The sequence below is a fragment of the Petromyzon marinus genome, chromosome 44 (genome assembly GCF_048934315.1).
Source record: "Petromyzon marinus isolate PM22_M1 ecotype Great Lakes invasive population chromosome 44, UKy_Petmar_22M1.pri1.0, whole genome shotgun sequence".
Taxonomy (NCBI): Eukaryota; Metazoa; Chordata; class Hyperoartia; order Petromyzontiformes; family Petromyzontidae; genus Petromyzon; species Petromyzon marinus.
Window position 1 is genome coordinate 10,365,542 of NC_133710.1, and position 17,378 is coordinate 10,382,919.

At 44.8% G+C, this 17,378-nt stretch overlaps 1 protein-coding gene across 4 annotated transcripts in view; it reads left to right on the forward strand.

Annotated features, from left to right (window-relative positions):
- SGTA (small glutamine rich tetratricopeptide repeat co-chaperone alpha) overlaps nucleotides 1-17,378 on the forward strand; it is a 49,955-nt gene that overhangs the window by 15,476 nt on the left and 17,101 nt on the right. For all 4 annotated transcript variants that reach the window (XM_076074007.1, XM_032970940.2, XM_032970942.2 and 1 more), the window contains exons 2-5: nucleotides 12,199-12,355; nucleotides 13,535-13,644; nucleotides 16,023-16,116; nucleotides 16,792-16,891. In XM_076074007.1, the coding sequence (XP_075930122.1) occupies nucleotides 12,256-12,355; nucleotides 13,535-13,644; nucleotides 16,023-16,116; nucleotides 16,792-16,891 (404 nt within the window). In that variant the 5' untranslated portion in view covers nucleotides 12,199-12,255. The remainder of the gene's footprint in view (nucleotides 1-12,198; nucleotides 12,356-13,534; nucleotides 13,645-16,022; nucleotides 16,117-16,791; nucleotides 16,892-17,378) is intronic.

Consider the following 17,378-nt stretch of genomic DNA (forward strand, 5'->3'; position numbering starts at 1 on the left):
AAACGCAGTTAAAATAACACATCACATAAAGTCTTCTAAAGCTAACCAAATACTACACAAAGCTAGCGAATTATTATTAATAGAGAGAATACAGCACAATAGGAGTGAATTATCTTACATTTCGGAATCGCTAAAGCAGTTACACTTAGATATAAGCAATAGTGTATCTATGCATTATTGGAATATAATCGATAACATAACACAACAATCGGCTGATAATGTGTTTAAACTAACAAAAACTAACCAAATTAATAAATTTTCTAGACTACATAATAAACAAATCCCTACTGAAAACCAAAAATGTAAAAACAAAACTGTACTGAACTTGACCAACACTGTATTAACCGGTGACATGGTCTCTATCCTTTCTAAAGGCCTTAACTTTGCCGTTACCCCACGCACAATTCCAGTGGATGAGATAATTGCTGAGGTAGAATCAGCAGTTAGACTCCTTCCACATAATGAGGCAGAGATGACTAGACATGAGGTTGCTAAAATAATTGAGAATAGCAAAGTTCCAAAAGTAAATATTAGCTCTAACGAGGCAAAAGCCTTAAGAGAGCTGCGTGTAAATAAGGATATCCAAATCCTAGCAGCTGATAAAGGCCGCACTACTGTACTGATGTCACGAGCCGATTATGATAATAAAATTAGAAATTTACTAGAGGAAAGTACCTACATTAAAATTAAACGAGATCCAACTAATACTTTAGAACGTAAGACCACTGCAATAATTGCAAATTCATTAATCCCTAAAAATGAGCAATACCTAATTAAGCCAAGGGCCTCAAAACCACCTAGACTCTATGGGCTACCAAAGATTCATAAAATCGGCATCCCATTACGACCCATAGTCAGTACAATTGGCTCTGCCACATATCAATTAGCAAAATATATAACCAAACAAATACAGCCCTACATCGGTAAGACATCTTCATTCATAAAACAATCAGAACATCTTGTGAATGTGATTAAAGATATTAAACTTACTCCTGATGATATTCTGGTAAGCTTTGATGTGATTTCTCTATTCACTAAGGTTCCAGTGGACGAATCGCTTAAATTACTTGATACACTAGTAAAGAATACCGGTTTACAAAAAGATATTCCGAAACTTGCTGGCCATTGCTTAAATAACACTTACTTCTTATGGAGAGGGGATTTCTTTAAACAAAAGGAAGGAGCAGCAATGGGTTCTCCTTTATCCCCTGCTATAGCAAATTTGTACATGGAAAACTTTGAAATAAGAGCACTTGCCTCGAGCACATTAAAACCATCCTTTTGGTTTAGGTATGTGGATGACACTTTGGTTGTCTGGCCACATGGTAAAGATACACTTAATGATTTTCTAAATCATCTCAATGCACAAAACCCGGCCATCCAGTTCACCATGGAAATGGAGGTGAATAATACACTCCCATTCCTAGATATTTTGCTTGGACATGGCCTAAACGGTAAAATAACACACAGCGTTTACAGAAAGCAAACGCACACTGATGCCTATCTGAATGCAGAATCACATCATCATCCAGCTCAAAAATCCTCTCTTATTAAGACGCTCGTGCATCGGGCGAAAACAGTGTCAGATGGTGAGAGTCTAGTGAGAGAGATTAAACACGTTAAAGACGCACTACGACAGAATGGCTACAATAATGCTCAAATTAACAGAGCACTGAATGCCAAATCACGATCGCAAAGCAATACTACTGAAAGCGACCAGATTGTTAAAACAATAAAAATTCCATATATCTCAGGAGTAACTGACAAATTAGCCCGCGTTTTGCAAAAGCAAAACATTACAGTAAGATTTGGTACAGTACACAAAATTCAAAAACTAGTATCTTGCACTAAAGACGCATTACCTAAACTATCAACAGAAGGTGTATATCGGATTAATTGTTCATGTGGCAGCTGCTACATTGGGCAGACGGGACGTAACATCAGCGTAAGACTAAAAGAACATCAGAGCAATATTAAATTATCTCAAACACAACTGTCGGCAGTGGCAGAACATGCTTGTCAACAAGGACACTCAATTGATTTTGACAATGTTGCAGTGGTGTGTAAAACTAATTATTACTGGCAAAGACTAATTAGAGAATCCATTGAAATTGAGAGGAACAAGAATAACTTTAATCGCTCTGACAGCTACCGGCTCAGTGCGGCCTGGAAGCGTATTATTAAATAATACACATTACATTTTGATTTAAAGAATTACTAATCTACAACTCATTACTAATCATAACCAATGACTGATTACTAATCGATTATATAATTACATTACCCCCCCCCCTCCTCCTCTAATCACTGCACCTGATGAGTTAAGTGATGACGTCACTCTTCTGCTCTATATAAAACCGGGAGCAAGCGAGGGCTTTACCATTCTGGCGAATTGCCCGATGATGCTGGAAGTATTTACCAGCGAAACGTCGTACTCAAACTGTAAATGTGGATTAACTCTTCAACACACCGGTGGGCTGAAGTAGAGAATTATTTGTCTTTTGTCAACGTGACACTTTTCTTTGCTGATTGGCCGTGTCGGGTGGTGGAGGGTTACGACACATTTATAAATAAACGCGATCTAACCCAAAAACCTTTATTATGAATAATATTGGTCGCGAAAGCCTACGTGTTATAGATGGACTCGTCCATCTGAATAACTGCTAAATCGCTCTCCATGGTGCTAACGTTAAAAAAAATCGCCACTTTTTAAAAAAATTCTTGCTGTGGGTTTCACACCTGATGATGATTGCTTGTGTTGCAGTCGAAACGTCGTGAGAATTTTATTGTTTTATATTTTTATTATTTTATTGTTTCCCTTCTACGTGACTTTACCGAAAGAACCAAGAATATGAATCCCTGCAGTCACGAAAGCTTTAAATCAAAATGTAGGTGTTAAGATGTTCAAACGCCAAAGAAGGCTGGTGTAGGCCAATCAGTTTCAAAGACACTGCATATATTATTCGAGCATATTTGTTTGCATGTTCACCGCAAGTACTACGTGTGGTCAATGCAGACTTGCTTCCTTGCAAAAGGTTTTTATTTGGTGTTTGAACATCTTAGCACCTCCTGTTTTATTGCCAGAAAGGGTAAAACCTATGCTTATTATTTTAATATTTATTTTCTATATACGTGACTTTACCGAAAGAACCAAAGAGTATAGTTTAACACTTGCTGATGCTGGGTGTGATTACACCCAGCATCAGCAAGTGTTTGCGGAGCTGAGATTTCGAGTGAATGCGCTTCCTGGTCTGTGTTCTTGAATAAGTGTTCTGCAGTCGTCAGAACAGCCATGCCTGAGAGCCGATTTAATAATTATAGGCGAGTGCTGATTGAAAATAGTGTAACAAGGTGAATATAATTGGTGAAAATCAGCTATCCTTAATTATATGAAGTTGTAATTTTGGAGGCTCGTGAATGACGCTGCTGGGCAGTTGGAGGCAGTCGCCTTCCAACAACAGCGGAGGGCAGAGGAGCGACGCTCACAACAACCGGGTGGCTAAAACACAGCAAGTTGGCACTGGTGGTGCATCTGCCAGTCATCTCAGTGAGTCAACCCATGGCACCTGGGTCTGTCCCGTGACCTGCCAGCGAACTTTCGACACTTCACGTGGTCTTAAAGTGCACATATCCTGGCACAAGTGCCGTGGTGACAACACCACCACTTAGTAACGAATGGTGGTTATAATTACTATTCGTTATTGTAAAGATTATTTCTTTATAAAATCAACGGAAGTCACGTCGAAATGCACAACTAATTGTTTCAGGTGACAAAGTTATTGTTCGTTACAATATTGGAGTCACAATTTGTTTCTAGATTGTAGTTTTAAGGTATTCAACACTGTATCATTTCATTAATGAAATCGATTCTTATGCTCACGACACATGCATGGATCATGCGTGTTAGAATTGATTATTTTGATTGACACATGTTTGCATATCATGCGTTCATGTAATCCAGCACTGGAGGCAGCGAGGGTTGGTGGATAGCACAAATATTACGAAACTCCCTTTCAGTGGGTGTCGAGGAGGTGCCATACCCTGGCTTTCCAGGTGAAGGTGGTACAGCAAAATATGGACCCTTCTCCACCTGTTGCCCCTTTGCGCACGCGGGGGGAGTATTCTGTGTGTGCTCCGGTTTTCCCCCATGTATTAATACTTTTTATTTGACTGGAAACATCTTAATCTGTATGCACCCCCGGCTGTTGCCGATTGTGTAGGATTATAAAAAAAATTGATTGTCATCATTAGTCATTATCAATTCACTGCTGGATGAAGGCCTCCCCAAACATCCGCCACCTCTCACGATCCTGCGGTGCAACAATCTACTTCGTGCCTGCACATGAACTGATCTTATCACTCCGTCTGCTCGCTGGACGTCCGCTCAGATGCGTTCCCTTCCTTGGCTGCCACTCCGCTATTATTCTTGACCATCATCTCTCCTAGCCATGACGTGCCCTGCCCAAGTCACACCTACACTCCATAATAGCTTGGATGCTATCATTAGCCTGCATGTGAACGTATTGACGGTACACCGGAGTTACGCAATATATAAAAAAGCACACATTTTTGCACAAACATTACTTATTTTCCTGAGATTCGCAACCCCGGTCAAAAAATCTTGCGGGGTGCGTCAAAATCAGTTCTCGTGATGTCGAAGCAGTCAGAAAACCAATGTTATGAGCAGCTGAACACGAAGCTTCAAAGTCTGTTGCCGTAGAGCAGCACCCAGCCTGATGACGATTGACTAACGCCATGTTCCAAAGGCAGATTTCACTCGTGCACTAGACTTGGTTGGACGATTCCTCTGTTAATTTCCATAATAATTTCCTGGCGGACGTTGCCATCAAAAGACGATGAATCATGTCACGTTTGAATGGGAGAGCAGCTTCTCATTTTATGGCAACTTCCGATGGAGAGTCTGCAGCTCATTCAAGGGCAACAGCGACATTGTCCGACTGTTTTATGAGGACTCGTGTGTTTTGCTGCATCGGTGTACCGCCAATGTCCATTTGTTCTCTCTAATCTATGTCTTCCTCTTTTTGTCTCTCAGTGTAATTCCAAGCATGCATCTCTCTGTGTTTCTTTGCACACTTTTCAGTTCTATATTTTCGCATTCATGACCATGTGTTTCTGAAGCATGTGTCTTAGAAGGCAGTACGGCAATCTAGGCACAATATATATGGCACTGATAGTGTAACAATACTTGTTTTACAAGAGCTAGGTGCCTTCATTAGGCACTGCGTTGTGGTGCAGGGTTTCAGTCATTTGCATCGCGATCAATCGGCGGGCCACAGCCCGTGACTGGCTTCTGCACGCATCATTTCCGCGCTCCTTCGCTAATGATTCCTAACAGTGTGCGCACACACTCGTGCGAATACAGTGATGCCTCATTTTTCTGCTCGTCCACGAGTTTATTTCATTTCCATAGCAACGTTATTATTACGTCTCAATGATTAAGCGTGAGACGATTTTGATTCACTTAAAATGTTTGTACTGTTTTCTTTGTCCAGCTCGTTAAGGGTTCTGGGCAGAGACGGCTATGCACGCTGGTGCTTGCAGCCGCTGTAGCTCTCATGCCGGAATGGAATGTCTCCAGTGTCACTGGGGGTTACATTGAAATCTCACCTTGCTTCTTGACAAGGAGGACCTAAGATTAAAACGTTAAAAGTTGAACTCCATAAAATGTGGAAGTGGCCGGGTGGCCCGGGACTCTGATGCTAACTAATCCTTGTGTCAGATCGCTGAACCACAGTTCACCTCCAAGCCCATCATCCTCATCAGCCATGGTCAATCCACTGCTGGATGAAGGTTTCGTTCCCAAGCCCCCGCCAGCTTCCAAAGTGCTGCGATGTATTAATTCACCTCGCATGTGCATGTGGGCCGATTTCATCGGTCCATCTCCTCCGTGGATGGCCTCTCAGACACTTTCCGTTCATTGCCACTCGTCATTATTCTTGACCATCTTCCATCATCTCTCCTCGTGATATTTCCTGCTCAAGCCCAATTAATAAATAAACCTGTCACTCTCCCTACCTCTCACCACTGTCTTGTGCAATAGGAAGCAGCCCCCCTTCTCCAATCTTTCTAGTCTGAAATGGCTTCTCCGCTGCCCTCTGTGTTTTAATCACAATCTTATTAATTTTTTTCTATGGTGAGGTAAAATTAGCGGCGTTATCTGTGTGAATATTGAGGTTATTAAGCCAATCGATGGCCTCTGTGGAGGCTATGGTGGATGTCGGTGATGTTGCCTGTGAACCGGCGGGGCAGGGGGCTGTGTGGGATCTTTGTATGTATGTTTGTTGAACTTACAATACGTAGCCAACCGTGCTAATCGGAGGTGCGGGGGAATGATCATTTGGTCCATGATCCGGCTCTGGTGACCGCAGCAGTCACAATGCCGACTGTTCTTCATTTTCCATAGATGATGAAGGAGGTGACCACATTTGCCGTGCCCTGTTCTTCAGCGATTTAGGGCTGACCACTGTTGCCTGGGTGAGGGGTCGATCCCAGGAAGCTCCTGTGAGGGGTCGGTAATGAGCTCCTTGTTGATGACAGTGGTGCAGTGTGCCCACTGATACCCACCGCCGCTCATCCGGGCGGAAGGAGCTCGCGTCGAGGGCTTTGGCCTTGTCTCAGAAAGGGGGACCGGCACTTGAGGCACGACTTTGGGGTGGGGGGGGGGGTTGAGAGCTCCATAAATCACAATGTGTTTTTTTTGGCATAAAATTATAAGCTTGATATGTATGATTGTTCATATACAGGGTGCTTCAAAAAATTGTTGACACTTCCGAGAATTGGCAAAAATACCACAATGAATGTGCTGCCTCTGGGCTCTGGAGAAGATTCCAGGCACGTGTTGACAATGATGGCGTACAAGTGGAGACTCTTTGACTTGTTTAAGCTATTAACATTTGTTATTATGTTACAGTGTATTATCTGTTCTTTTTCCATTAAAAACGATAGTCCCATATAAGTGTTAACATTTTTTTAAGCACCCTGTATATTGAGTCCAACTTTCCACCTGTCTTCAGTCAGTTCCTCAGCCATTCCCTTCAGTTAATTTCCGTCGGTTTTTATAACTGTATCACCAAATCTAAAATTGGTAAGCATTTCTCCGCGTACGTCTTTGCCTTTATTTCCTTGATGAAATTTTCAACAAACATTCTAACTGTGCCCATGAATAACTTTCGTGGAAGCATGTTTCCATTCCCGACTCCCTTACTCATGCATTTTGTTATTTCAAGCATTCTCAGATTGTAGCTGTTCCAGTTTCTATAAATTGTGTTAATTATATCTATTTTAGTTAGGCCTTGGTGTTTGAGAGCTCAGATGCATCAGTCAAACGCCTTTGCATAGTCCACAAAGGGCAGGCACAATGGTGCTTGCTATGTTTGGTGTCTGGTATTCGTCAGTCCATTCCAGAAGCCCTGTGTGGATGGTATGTTTGTCTTCGAGTCGAGACACTAAAAGTAAACAAGTTCCCTAAACAACAGGAAAACGCCACTCGCAGACTCTTGACCCGTGAGACCACCCCCACGTCAACCCCACGTCACCCCGATACTCCGATCCCTCCACTGTACTGGCTCCCATTCCAGTCCCAAGATCAAGCTCGTACTCCCCATCTTGGAGGGTCTCTCAGGACTAATTTCTGCTCTCATCTCACTCCACTTACAACTACAGGAAAAGCTCTGTTATCCATGGGGAATGGAGGGTGCCAGTGAATCAAATATGCTGGTTATCTGACAGTTACAGTTTATCATCGATTATCCGGCATACAACATTATCCGGCGGTCCCGGGCCGATCGGGTGTGTCAATTATTGAATACGGTACATTGTACACTACATACAACTTGAACAATGAAAATACTGCACATATATACATTTTTCATAACTAATAACTCATAAAAACAGAAAATATATAATGCAATCCGGCGAAAAGTGTGCGTGTAATTTGGCGTTCCCCGGAACACCGGTCTCAAAGCTGCATCAGTCTGGCGATCGCCAAACCCATGTTGTTGTTGTTGAAACAATAGATAATGTGTTCGATTGCGTTCGTGAGCAGTATAGAGAGACATCACAGCACAATTAATATAACATCACCCCATGATGCAGAGTCTTCGAGATTGGAGTGGGAAGAACGGTACAGTAAATGTAGTAACTTGTTACAGTAGGATATTTATTTTTGTCTAGTTGTACCTTTACTCATGCCAATTTTATATCGTAAACTAATTAAAAACCCCCCCAAAACACATACACAACGCCTAAAAACATGTTATACAAGAATGTGCATAAATAAGCTATTTTAAACACGATTAGTGATTATCCGGCGTTTATGAAAATCCGGCGCCGCCTTCCTCCCTAAGCCGCTGGATAATCGATCATCTACCGTATACTTATAGTTCAGCAAACTCTTCAAGTACACACAACTTTAGAAGGAAGAAACTAAGCCTACATTTTAACTATGATATGTGAAATATCCTCTGTTGCAGAGATACTCACCAGTCAGTTGTAGAGCATTCTAAGTTGATTGGAGAGAAGCAGTGGGCCGTTTATAGTTGTAGAGTATACAATGGTAGATTCCTGTATGTGCAGTACACAGTGATGCAGAACTTGATGTACAGGCTACCGCTCGCGCGCCACCACTCGCCAATGTCCTGAAGCTCCCGTAAACAGCAGATCTATGAGAAGCACACGGCAAGATGCTGGACGGCTTTTGGAAATTTTCCGGATACTTGGAGGAAGAAGTTGTGTGTTGCCGTCGATGACAGACGCCGATTAATGGAGCATTCCGGATGGTAAAGTGCCGGATAGAGCTTTTCCTGTAAATTGAATCTGCAGCCTTAGTGTGAATTAATATTGTGATGGTATTTGATTGCTGGTCGAATCGCCCTTGAATAAGAGCTATAGCTCAATGGGCTTTTTTTTGTGGGAAATAAGCTTCCGGTTCTGATGATCGAATGCATTTTATGTGTTCACATTTTTTTGAGGGGGCAACACACCTTTAACGTTTGGGTTGAACGCCGGAAGAAAATCTACATGGCCACTGTTACACCAAATCCTGTACAACTGTGGCTGTCCGCATGGTTTAGGCTGAGGACCCTTGACAAATGAGTTAAAAAAGATTAGATCCCCCTCCCCCACCCATTACTTGGTTGCGTATTGTGAATGTGGAATAAAAGGACGTGGTCCAGCGGTGGCGGGTTTTCTCCGCTTGTTGCAGAGGATCACCAATCCAGCAGCCCCGTCCGCTGGTTATTGCCGTGGTGTGCATCAACCGTACAACAACGCTGTGCGCCGCGTGCTTCGCTCGCGATGGACGTCAAAGATCCCCTGACGATTAGCACCGTTGGCTATATATGGTGCGAAAGAAGTTAAACGTACACCCATAGGCCGATGCATACCGGCGTCAGGGTCTAAACTTTTCAAAATCACACCGCATTGGAATATATACGAAGAAATCATCGCCCCCTGCGGTGAAAAACCTGGCAGGAGCCTCCTGAAAATGAGTCACGAGGCTCAGGTGAGGCCTTTCTTGGTAAACAAGTGAAATAATTATAAACAAGTGAAATGATGAATCTCTTCTTTGACTACACTGGTGGCAGAAAGCCAAAGCAGCAGCACACAGTTTTGTTGTCCCCATTAGCGTATGCATACTATTAGCATATCATTTGCATGTAATTAGCACACATTGTAAATAATTGATTCTCGCATGCACATTTCAATTAATATATCATGAGTGTAGGAATCCCATTTTCAGTAACGGACCAATTCATCGTCGCTTCATTTTTATTTAACGAAACTTCCAAGCTCAACGAACCACTTCCACCAACCATTCTGATTCCAATGAGACCACGGTTATCAACATTTGCCAATTTATTGCTGGGAGTATAGCTTGCACACAGATACACACGAATATTACAAACTCATGTTAACTCGTATTAGCCAGGCGGTGGTGGCTACGCACGCCAATAATCCATCGCTGGAGACAGCAAGGGTTTGTGGATCACACGGATCTCAAATTCCTTTCCTGTGGATGTTGAGGTGCCATACCCTGGCTCACCACAAGAAGTCGGTACAGCAAAGTGTGGACTAACATTTTCTATCCCTTTTGTATGGGATTGAATGTTATCCACCGGCATTCGTGGATCTTCTTCGGGTGCTCCGGTTTCCTCCGATATGTATAGACACTCATTTATTGGCTGAAAACCTCTTCACCCTTTCATGTTCCGAGATGCCTGCAAGTTGCAGGGTGGGTGTCCCGTACACCGCTGAATCTCGGGACGCGCAAACGGTTAGCATTAATTTAATTTAGATAGGCATAGCGCCGCTGTTTTTAAAGACATTGTATTCACTGCAGAGAAGTGCAGCGACACCATCGCACTCTATGATAGCTGGTGCCAAACTGGACCACGCGCCTTCCCGCATGAGCTTGTGTGAGCCTTGGTATTGATAAAGTTATTTTATGACGTACTTGTATGTTATCGGAACGGAACTGGAAGAAAAACTGTTGTACACGTACGTCATCGGAATAGGAAAGGGTTAATATATGTATATAGGATTGCAGAGCTTAAGCAACTCTTGGTGGTGCTGGCTCACTGCCTGTTGACTTCCAGCTTAATTACGAGATGCAATTTGCATGAACGATGACGCTATATATAAAACCAAACGTTATTGTTATGAATGGTAATGTCGGCAGTGGAGGTTGTATGGAGAGACTGCTCCTGGCCACAGTAAGAAAGTGGAATTTCCACCTCCGGCTTAGGACTGCCACTGCAGAGGAGTGCTGCCAAATGCTTATAGTGCTGTGGTAGTGTTCTTCACTAATTTTCAGAGGGGGCCATTTTCACCGATAAGACATCATCAGTGTGAGGGCTGCCACACATTTGAAACCATTGGGTTTAACAGCAGCACGATAATGGGGGTGTTTTCACTTTTGTGCATTGTCGGAGGCCGCATGTCAGGGGCTGCACTAAAGGCCACCAGGGACAGCCAGTGACCCGCGGGCCTCGCAATGCAGAACACTGGGCTATGGGGACACTTGGACTTTATTTAGCGATAACTTTACAGGAAGACGCAACGCAAAGGTATATTGGTGTTATGTTGTAAATGTATAATTAGAAGGCGAGTATTTGATGTGTTTGTTCATCCATTAACATCTGCTGCTTATCGCATGATGTATGTATTAAATCGTGTGTTATAATGAATTGTTTACCTATATACACAATGAATGCTAAATGTTGCCTTTAGGCAAACAACACTCTATAAACGAGACAAACCGTGTGAACCAGCCAAAAAAGACCCCGAGTCTTGGATCAAATTCTACCCCCGGAATTAGTGATAATCCTTCAAATGTGCGAGAGGGAGATTTGTGGTTACGTGGCAGTTGTGTATGTCGCTTGCCCCAAGCTGTCTGCCATGAGTTTGAAGATTTGCTCAAAATCGTGAAATCTCCATTCACGTGTGCTTCAGTGATGTCATCCGGGTAGCAGATTCAACACGATTCACTTTACACTGATATGTTACAGAATGTCTCCCAATTCTTTAAAACATTTAGAAACCGATGAGGCTTTAAACTCACGTCACTCTTATCTACAAGGGAAGATTTGGTTCTATAGCTGTGCCTCTTCGCAAAGGGTGGTTGCTTCGCAGCAACAGAGGGGCAGCTGGGTGTGTGTTTACTCCTGACGAAAAGTTTGAAGATTTTGCACTGCTAAGATTGGGTTTTAATTTTTGTCCTTCCCCCGCACCTCCGATTATCACGGTTGGCTACGTACGGTGTGAAATCAGTTCAACATGCATACAAGTATAAATGTTTATATACACGTCATAACATGTTTGCTGTGTGTCACTTGACACCCGTGGCAACTCTCGCAAACGAGATGCTTCATGTCAAAGGATTATCCAGATTAAATATTTTAAGAAACTATTATTGTTATGGTGCTGGCTCTGTCGTGCCTGAAGAATGCGCCAACATCAATGATGCTGCATTTAGTCGGGCTTGCGTATTCTGTTACATTTGGGGTGGGTGACATGGAGACCCGATGTGATTGGTGTGCTATGAAAAGGGCCATCGCCCCAAACGTCTCCTATTATATATTTTCCTTTTTTATATTTTCCTTAAGGCTACGGTGTTGTTGACGAATTGCCTTGGGTTTCCAGCGAGGGGGTAACGTGGGTCGCGTTTTTATCCACTAGGCTTGGTACGCGGATACACAGGACGAGGCAGACGGACGCGCACACACACGGGGCGCCATGTCGGACGTGCAGCGCCTGGCGGTGGCTGTGCTGGGCTTCCTGAACGAGCAGCTGCGCGCGGGGACGCTGTCGGAGGACGCCACCGAGAGTCTGGAAGGTACGTGGTGGTGGTGGTGTGGCGGCGGCGGTGGTGGCAGTGATGGCGCTGATGGCGGTGTTGGTGGCGGTCGTAGTGGTGGCGGTGTTCGGAGATGATGCAGCCTGACGTGACCAGGCCTCTCTCAGTAAAGGCTTCTCGTGAGGTTCAACAATTACTTAAATTTTGATTTAAAGCTTTCGTGACTGCAGGGATTCATATTCTTGGTTCTTTCGGTAAAGTCACGTAGAAGGGAAACAATAAAATAATAAAAATATAAAACAAAACTTTACCGAAAGAACCAAGAATAACAATTACTTATTAACTCTGGGTAAGCAGTTGGTGCTTGCCTCCCCTAGGTTAGCTCAGCCTAAAGTTTTGAGCTGTGCTGCGTGGTCAGCAAATGCCAGTCATTGGGATATATACGAATGTGGAACGTGTGGTTCCCGCGTGATTTCAACCCTGCCAACACCCGTGAGCAGGATTTGCCCTCCCAGTCTCTCCAGTGCTGTGCTTTGCTTGTGCTCACGTGCATACCTGTACGTCGCCATGTGTTGGCCGTGTAGCGGTTAGCGCTACGCTGCGCTATGAACACAGCGACCCGAGTTCGATTCCCGCTCACGGCCAACATCAGTGATGATTATCTGAACCGGTCCTGGACCTCCCTGAGGTCGAGTCAGCCTCAAATTAGTACCTGGTGCAGTGGGTAAACATTGCCACTAGGGAGACAAAGGCGGCCGTGTGTGGTGCTGCCCACCCACCCACCCCCTCGTGTGCCGTGCCGGCCCTCATAGTTGCTCACTGACGGCACTTTCCCTAACAGTCTTTTATCAGCTATATTGGGGATCTTTGTCTTCGTTTTTTATTCCCATGTGTCCCCATGTCTCTATGCATCGCCATGTGCCTCTGTGGGTCTCTTTGTGTTCCTGTCTCCTCACGCACCCCCATACCAATCTTTGCTTTCCCGTACTTCTCTTTACGTCTGGTATTTTCCCTGTGCATCGCCTTGCGCCACTGCGTGTCCCCATGTGTCACCGTGCATCTACCTGTCTGCCCGTGCGTCCCTTGGATCCTGTACGTCACCATGCATCACCGTGCATCTACCTGTCTGCCCGTGCGTCCCTTGGATCCTGTACGTCACCATGCATCTCCGCGCATCACCGTGCATCTACCTGTCTCTCCGTGCATCCACGTCGGTAGTTGCGACGCAGTGCCTGGAGACGGCGTTTGGGGTGAGTGCGGCGGACTCGCACCTCGCCGTGTCGCGACCGCTGCTCGACATCTTCGTGGAGGCGATGCAAGACGAGCCCGTGAGTCCCCCACAGCCCCCCCCCCCCCCCCCCCATGGAGCCTTCGTGTAGAGTGAGCAATGAGACACCACCCACCCGCCTGCCGAGCAAACATCTGGTACCCAACGAGGTGGCACTGAAAGTAGCATTCCGATTAATATGAGAATAAAGTATTTCAAATTTAATCGACAAAATTTTTTATTTAGAATCGAATTGTGACCCCTGAATGGTGACAATGCATTGGCTCGCTCTTCTCGCGAATTGCTCCGTGCCTATTTGCTGGTGGCTCATCTGTGCAGCTGAGTAAGCTGCTATCCCGGCGGATGTTTTGGGTTTTCTCCGGGCAACCTGGTTTCCCCCCCACCTCACTCAGTCTATTTTTATTATTATTATTACATTTCCCTAAGAGGGATCTTGGTGGTCATCGCGAAGCGCCCCAGGACCCCTGCTGTCCCCCGCCCACCCCTGGTCAAGGCCTGTGATATCATCAATAGGCCAGGACTCGGGGCTCTTTGTGCTTTCAGGGTCATTGATCCTCTGCCTGCAATCATTAAAGACCTTCATGATGGTGGGTGGGCTCCAGGTAAAGCTGCGTGGATGGGAGTCAGAGCAATTTAAAGTTCACGTTGGGGTGCCTGGATATTTTTTTATGTTATAAAATACTCAACCACCTCCACTTTACATGAATAATGGGGCAGCTGTGCAGAGAGTGGAAACGTTTCTGTACCTGGTGAGTGTGCTTATGACCAGCTCCAGTTTGGCAGCGGAGGTCTCACTCGGAATCAGTCGAGGAGCAGTGTCTTTTCATCGGCTGCATAACGCTGTGGAAACTACCTGGCCCTATCGCTCCATCAGAAGCTTGCAAACCCCCCAACGTCATCAACAAGCCCTCACCACTACCCAAACCAGCCCAACCTCGTGGTTTGATGAAGAAGAAGGGGGCAGGTCCCATAAAGGAAAGGGGAGGAGCTGAAAGGGGAAGGGGTGGGGCCTAATGAGTAAGGGGTAGGGCATAAAGACGGGGGAGGCGAGGCCTAAAGAGTCATATAAAAAATATATTTTTTTCAGTTAATTTATTTTGGTATAGCCCTGTGAGCCATTCAGCTCTTGAATCGGGTGCAACCACAACAAACAAAAAACACGAACAAGAAAACATCTTAAAGTGACTATGTGACTGTGCAAACAGAAAATCCATTAAAAAAACAGCTAAATATTCCTTAAAAAAGCACCGTACACCAACGCTGTGTGCAAAAATCCCAGTGGGATGTAAGTCAAACAACAACAACCACAAGAAAACTTAGATTAAGGCCATCAGTCTAACTCCATACTACAACAAAACAAACATGTCCAAACCAAAAAACTTTTCGAAATCACCAAAAAATAAAGCCATAATTGCAACGTAACAGTGATCATAGGGACTGTGACCGAATTTTTACAATAAACTACATAAATAACATGTAACACCAAATCCTAGAGCCATTGCTGGCTGCATGAGTTACTCCACAACAACAGAAGCATCAGTCGGAGTATCAAATTTTTCAATGCACCTTTAAGATCAGCACGCTAAATCAAAATACAGATAATACTTTGCAGCGTCATCCGGAGCGAAACATTTTATTTTATTTTACGCCAATGAATAGCAGTGGCAGCTAGGAATGTACAACTCCTCTAGAGCAGTATTGGGAGAAGATCTCATTGGTAGCGATTCAAATTTCAGTTTATTGGCAATAGCATTCCAGACCCTGGGGGCATCAATAGCAAAGGCCCTTCCTCCAGTTTTTGTACGGCAATAGGGAATGTGAAGCTGGTAAATGAGCGAAGACCTGAGGTCAAATTTGTTCTTTGAAACAGAGAAGAGATCCAGCAGGTGGTCTGTGGATTTCGTTGTAAGTACATCGTGAATAAATAAGATCTGGTGTACAAGCCATCGAACATTAAGAGATGTTAGGTTTGACCCAATGTAGAGATCACAGTGGTGAGTCCTATATGGGCAGTTCAATGTAAACTGAACTGCTTAATGTTACGTCTATACTAATAGGCCTCGCCTCGTTCACCTGACCTTTGAGTGACACTGAACTTGGCTCCACGTCTCAATCACAGTCATTTATGTCTGTGAAATATCGTGCACCTTACAAATTGCAGTCACCCCATTGCCATCTTGTTACTTGAGGGGATTGTTGCTCGTGATAATAATTATGATTTCTTTGACGGGTCCTGGATGCAGAAAACAGTCCACGTTGTTGTCGAAGGCCACGTTTACAAAGCGGAGATCCTTTTTGCCATTATTGCTGCTGAAGCAAGTGGCAATCACCGGTGTGTTCGTTGCGTGTTCATGCCGTGAGTTCCGCTCTTTGCCCCTCGGCTCCCCCCACCCTCGCCCCCCTCCCCTACCGGCTCAGGCATCAAATCCACCCCTCAGTCAAGAGAAGGCCCTCCCGGACTGCACGGTGTCAGAAGAAGATAGAACTCGCGCTGACAAATACAAGAACGAGGGTGACCGCTCACAACACGCCACTTGGACTTTTTGAAGTCACTATGAAGCATTAATATTCACTTTCGTAATCTTTACCAGCAATATGTGGCGTTGCCTTAATGCTCTTGTTTTCGCTCATTGATAATTATACATGTAATTTGGCACGCCACGGTGGAGATATGTTAACTGCCTCGCCTGGTATGCAGGAGGTCGTGGGTTCGATCCCGATCCTGATGCCTGCTGTATGTTTGGAGTTTGCATGTTCTCTGGGTCCTCCGGTTTTTTCCCTCCACATTTAGAATCAACATCACGCGTTTTAGAGTATTTGGCTGCTGTAAATTTCCATGTGCTAAGCCACTTCGTTGAGCGATCATTTGTGACCAGGTCGCTTCTGAAAAATAGCTCATAGCTCAGTGGGCCTTACCTGGTAAAGAAAACGTTAGTAGTTATTTAATTGAGTACCTGCCATGTTGCTGTGTGGTTTTACCGCTTTAATACTTTGAAAGTCGCTTTTTTTTATTTGGCAAATTTGAACCGTGACACCAGCACATGTGGCCGACTCTTATCCGGATAACGTCAAAGGGAACTTTAACGTCCACTATGAAGCGAACGTTTGGGTAGTAAATATGCAGTATTAAGTGACGGCCGTGCATGTGAATGCATCGTGACGTCATAACATGCTGTGCCGTGTGCAGGGAACCAGTACATGCGCGAGGAGCGCTATTCCGAGGCCGTGGAGTGCTACACACACGCCATCGAGCTGCACCAGCAGAACGCCGTCTACTTCTGCAACCGGTGAACTAAACACACAGCTACACAGAGCTACTCACACAGCTACAACAGCAACAACAACTACCGCCGTTCGCCACCAAGTGGTGGTGACGTCACCATGGCGCTTACGCCTGACTCGGTGCACCCTGATGCCTTGTGAAGTGTCCAAGGCCCCTAGCAGGAGGTCACGGACAGACCCAGGTGCCACGGGTTGACTGAAATGACTGGCAGATGCACCACCTGTGCTCTCCAATTAGCCAACTTGCTGCGTTTTAGCCGCCAAGCGCTCCGCTCGTTGCTGTGCGTGTCGCTCCTCTGCCCTCCATTGTTGCTGGAAGGCAACTGCCTTTAACTGCCCAGTAGCATCCTTCACGAGCCTTCTCCATAGTGAACAATCTTGACTCTGCTTGTACCAGTCATTGGTTAATCCAATCATCCCCACATCCTTCTGTACCGCATCAGCCCATCTTCTCTAGCCCGTGCCGTGCTCTTTGGCATCAACTCGCCGTGT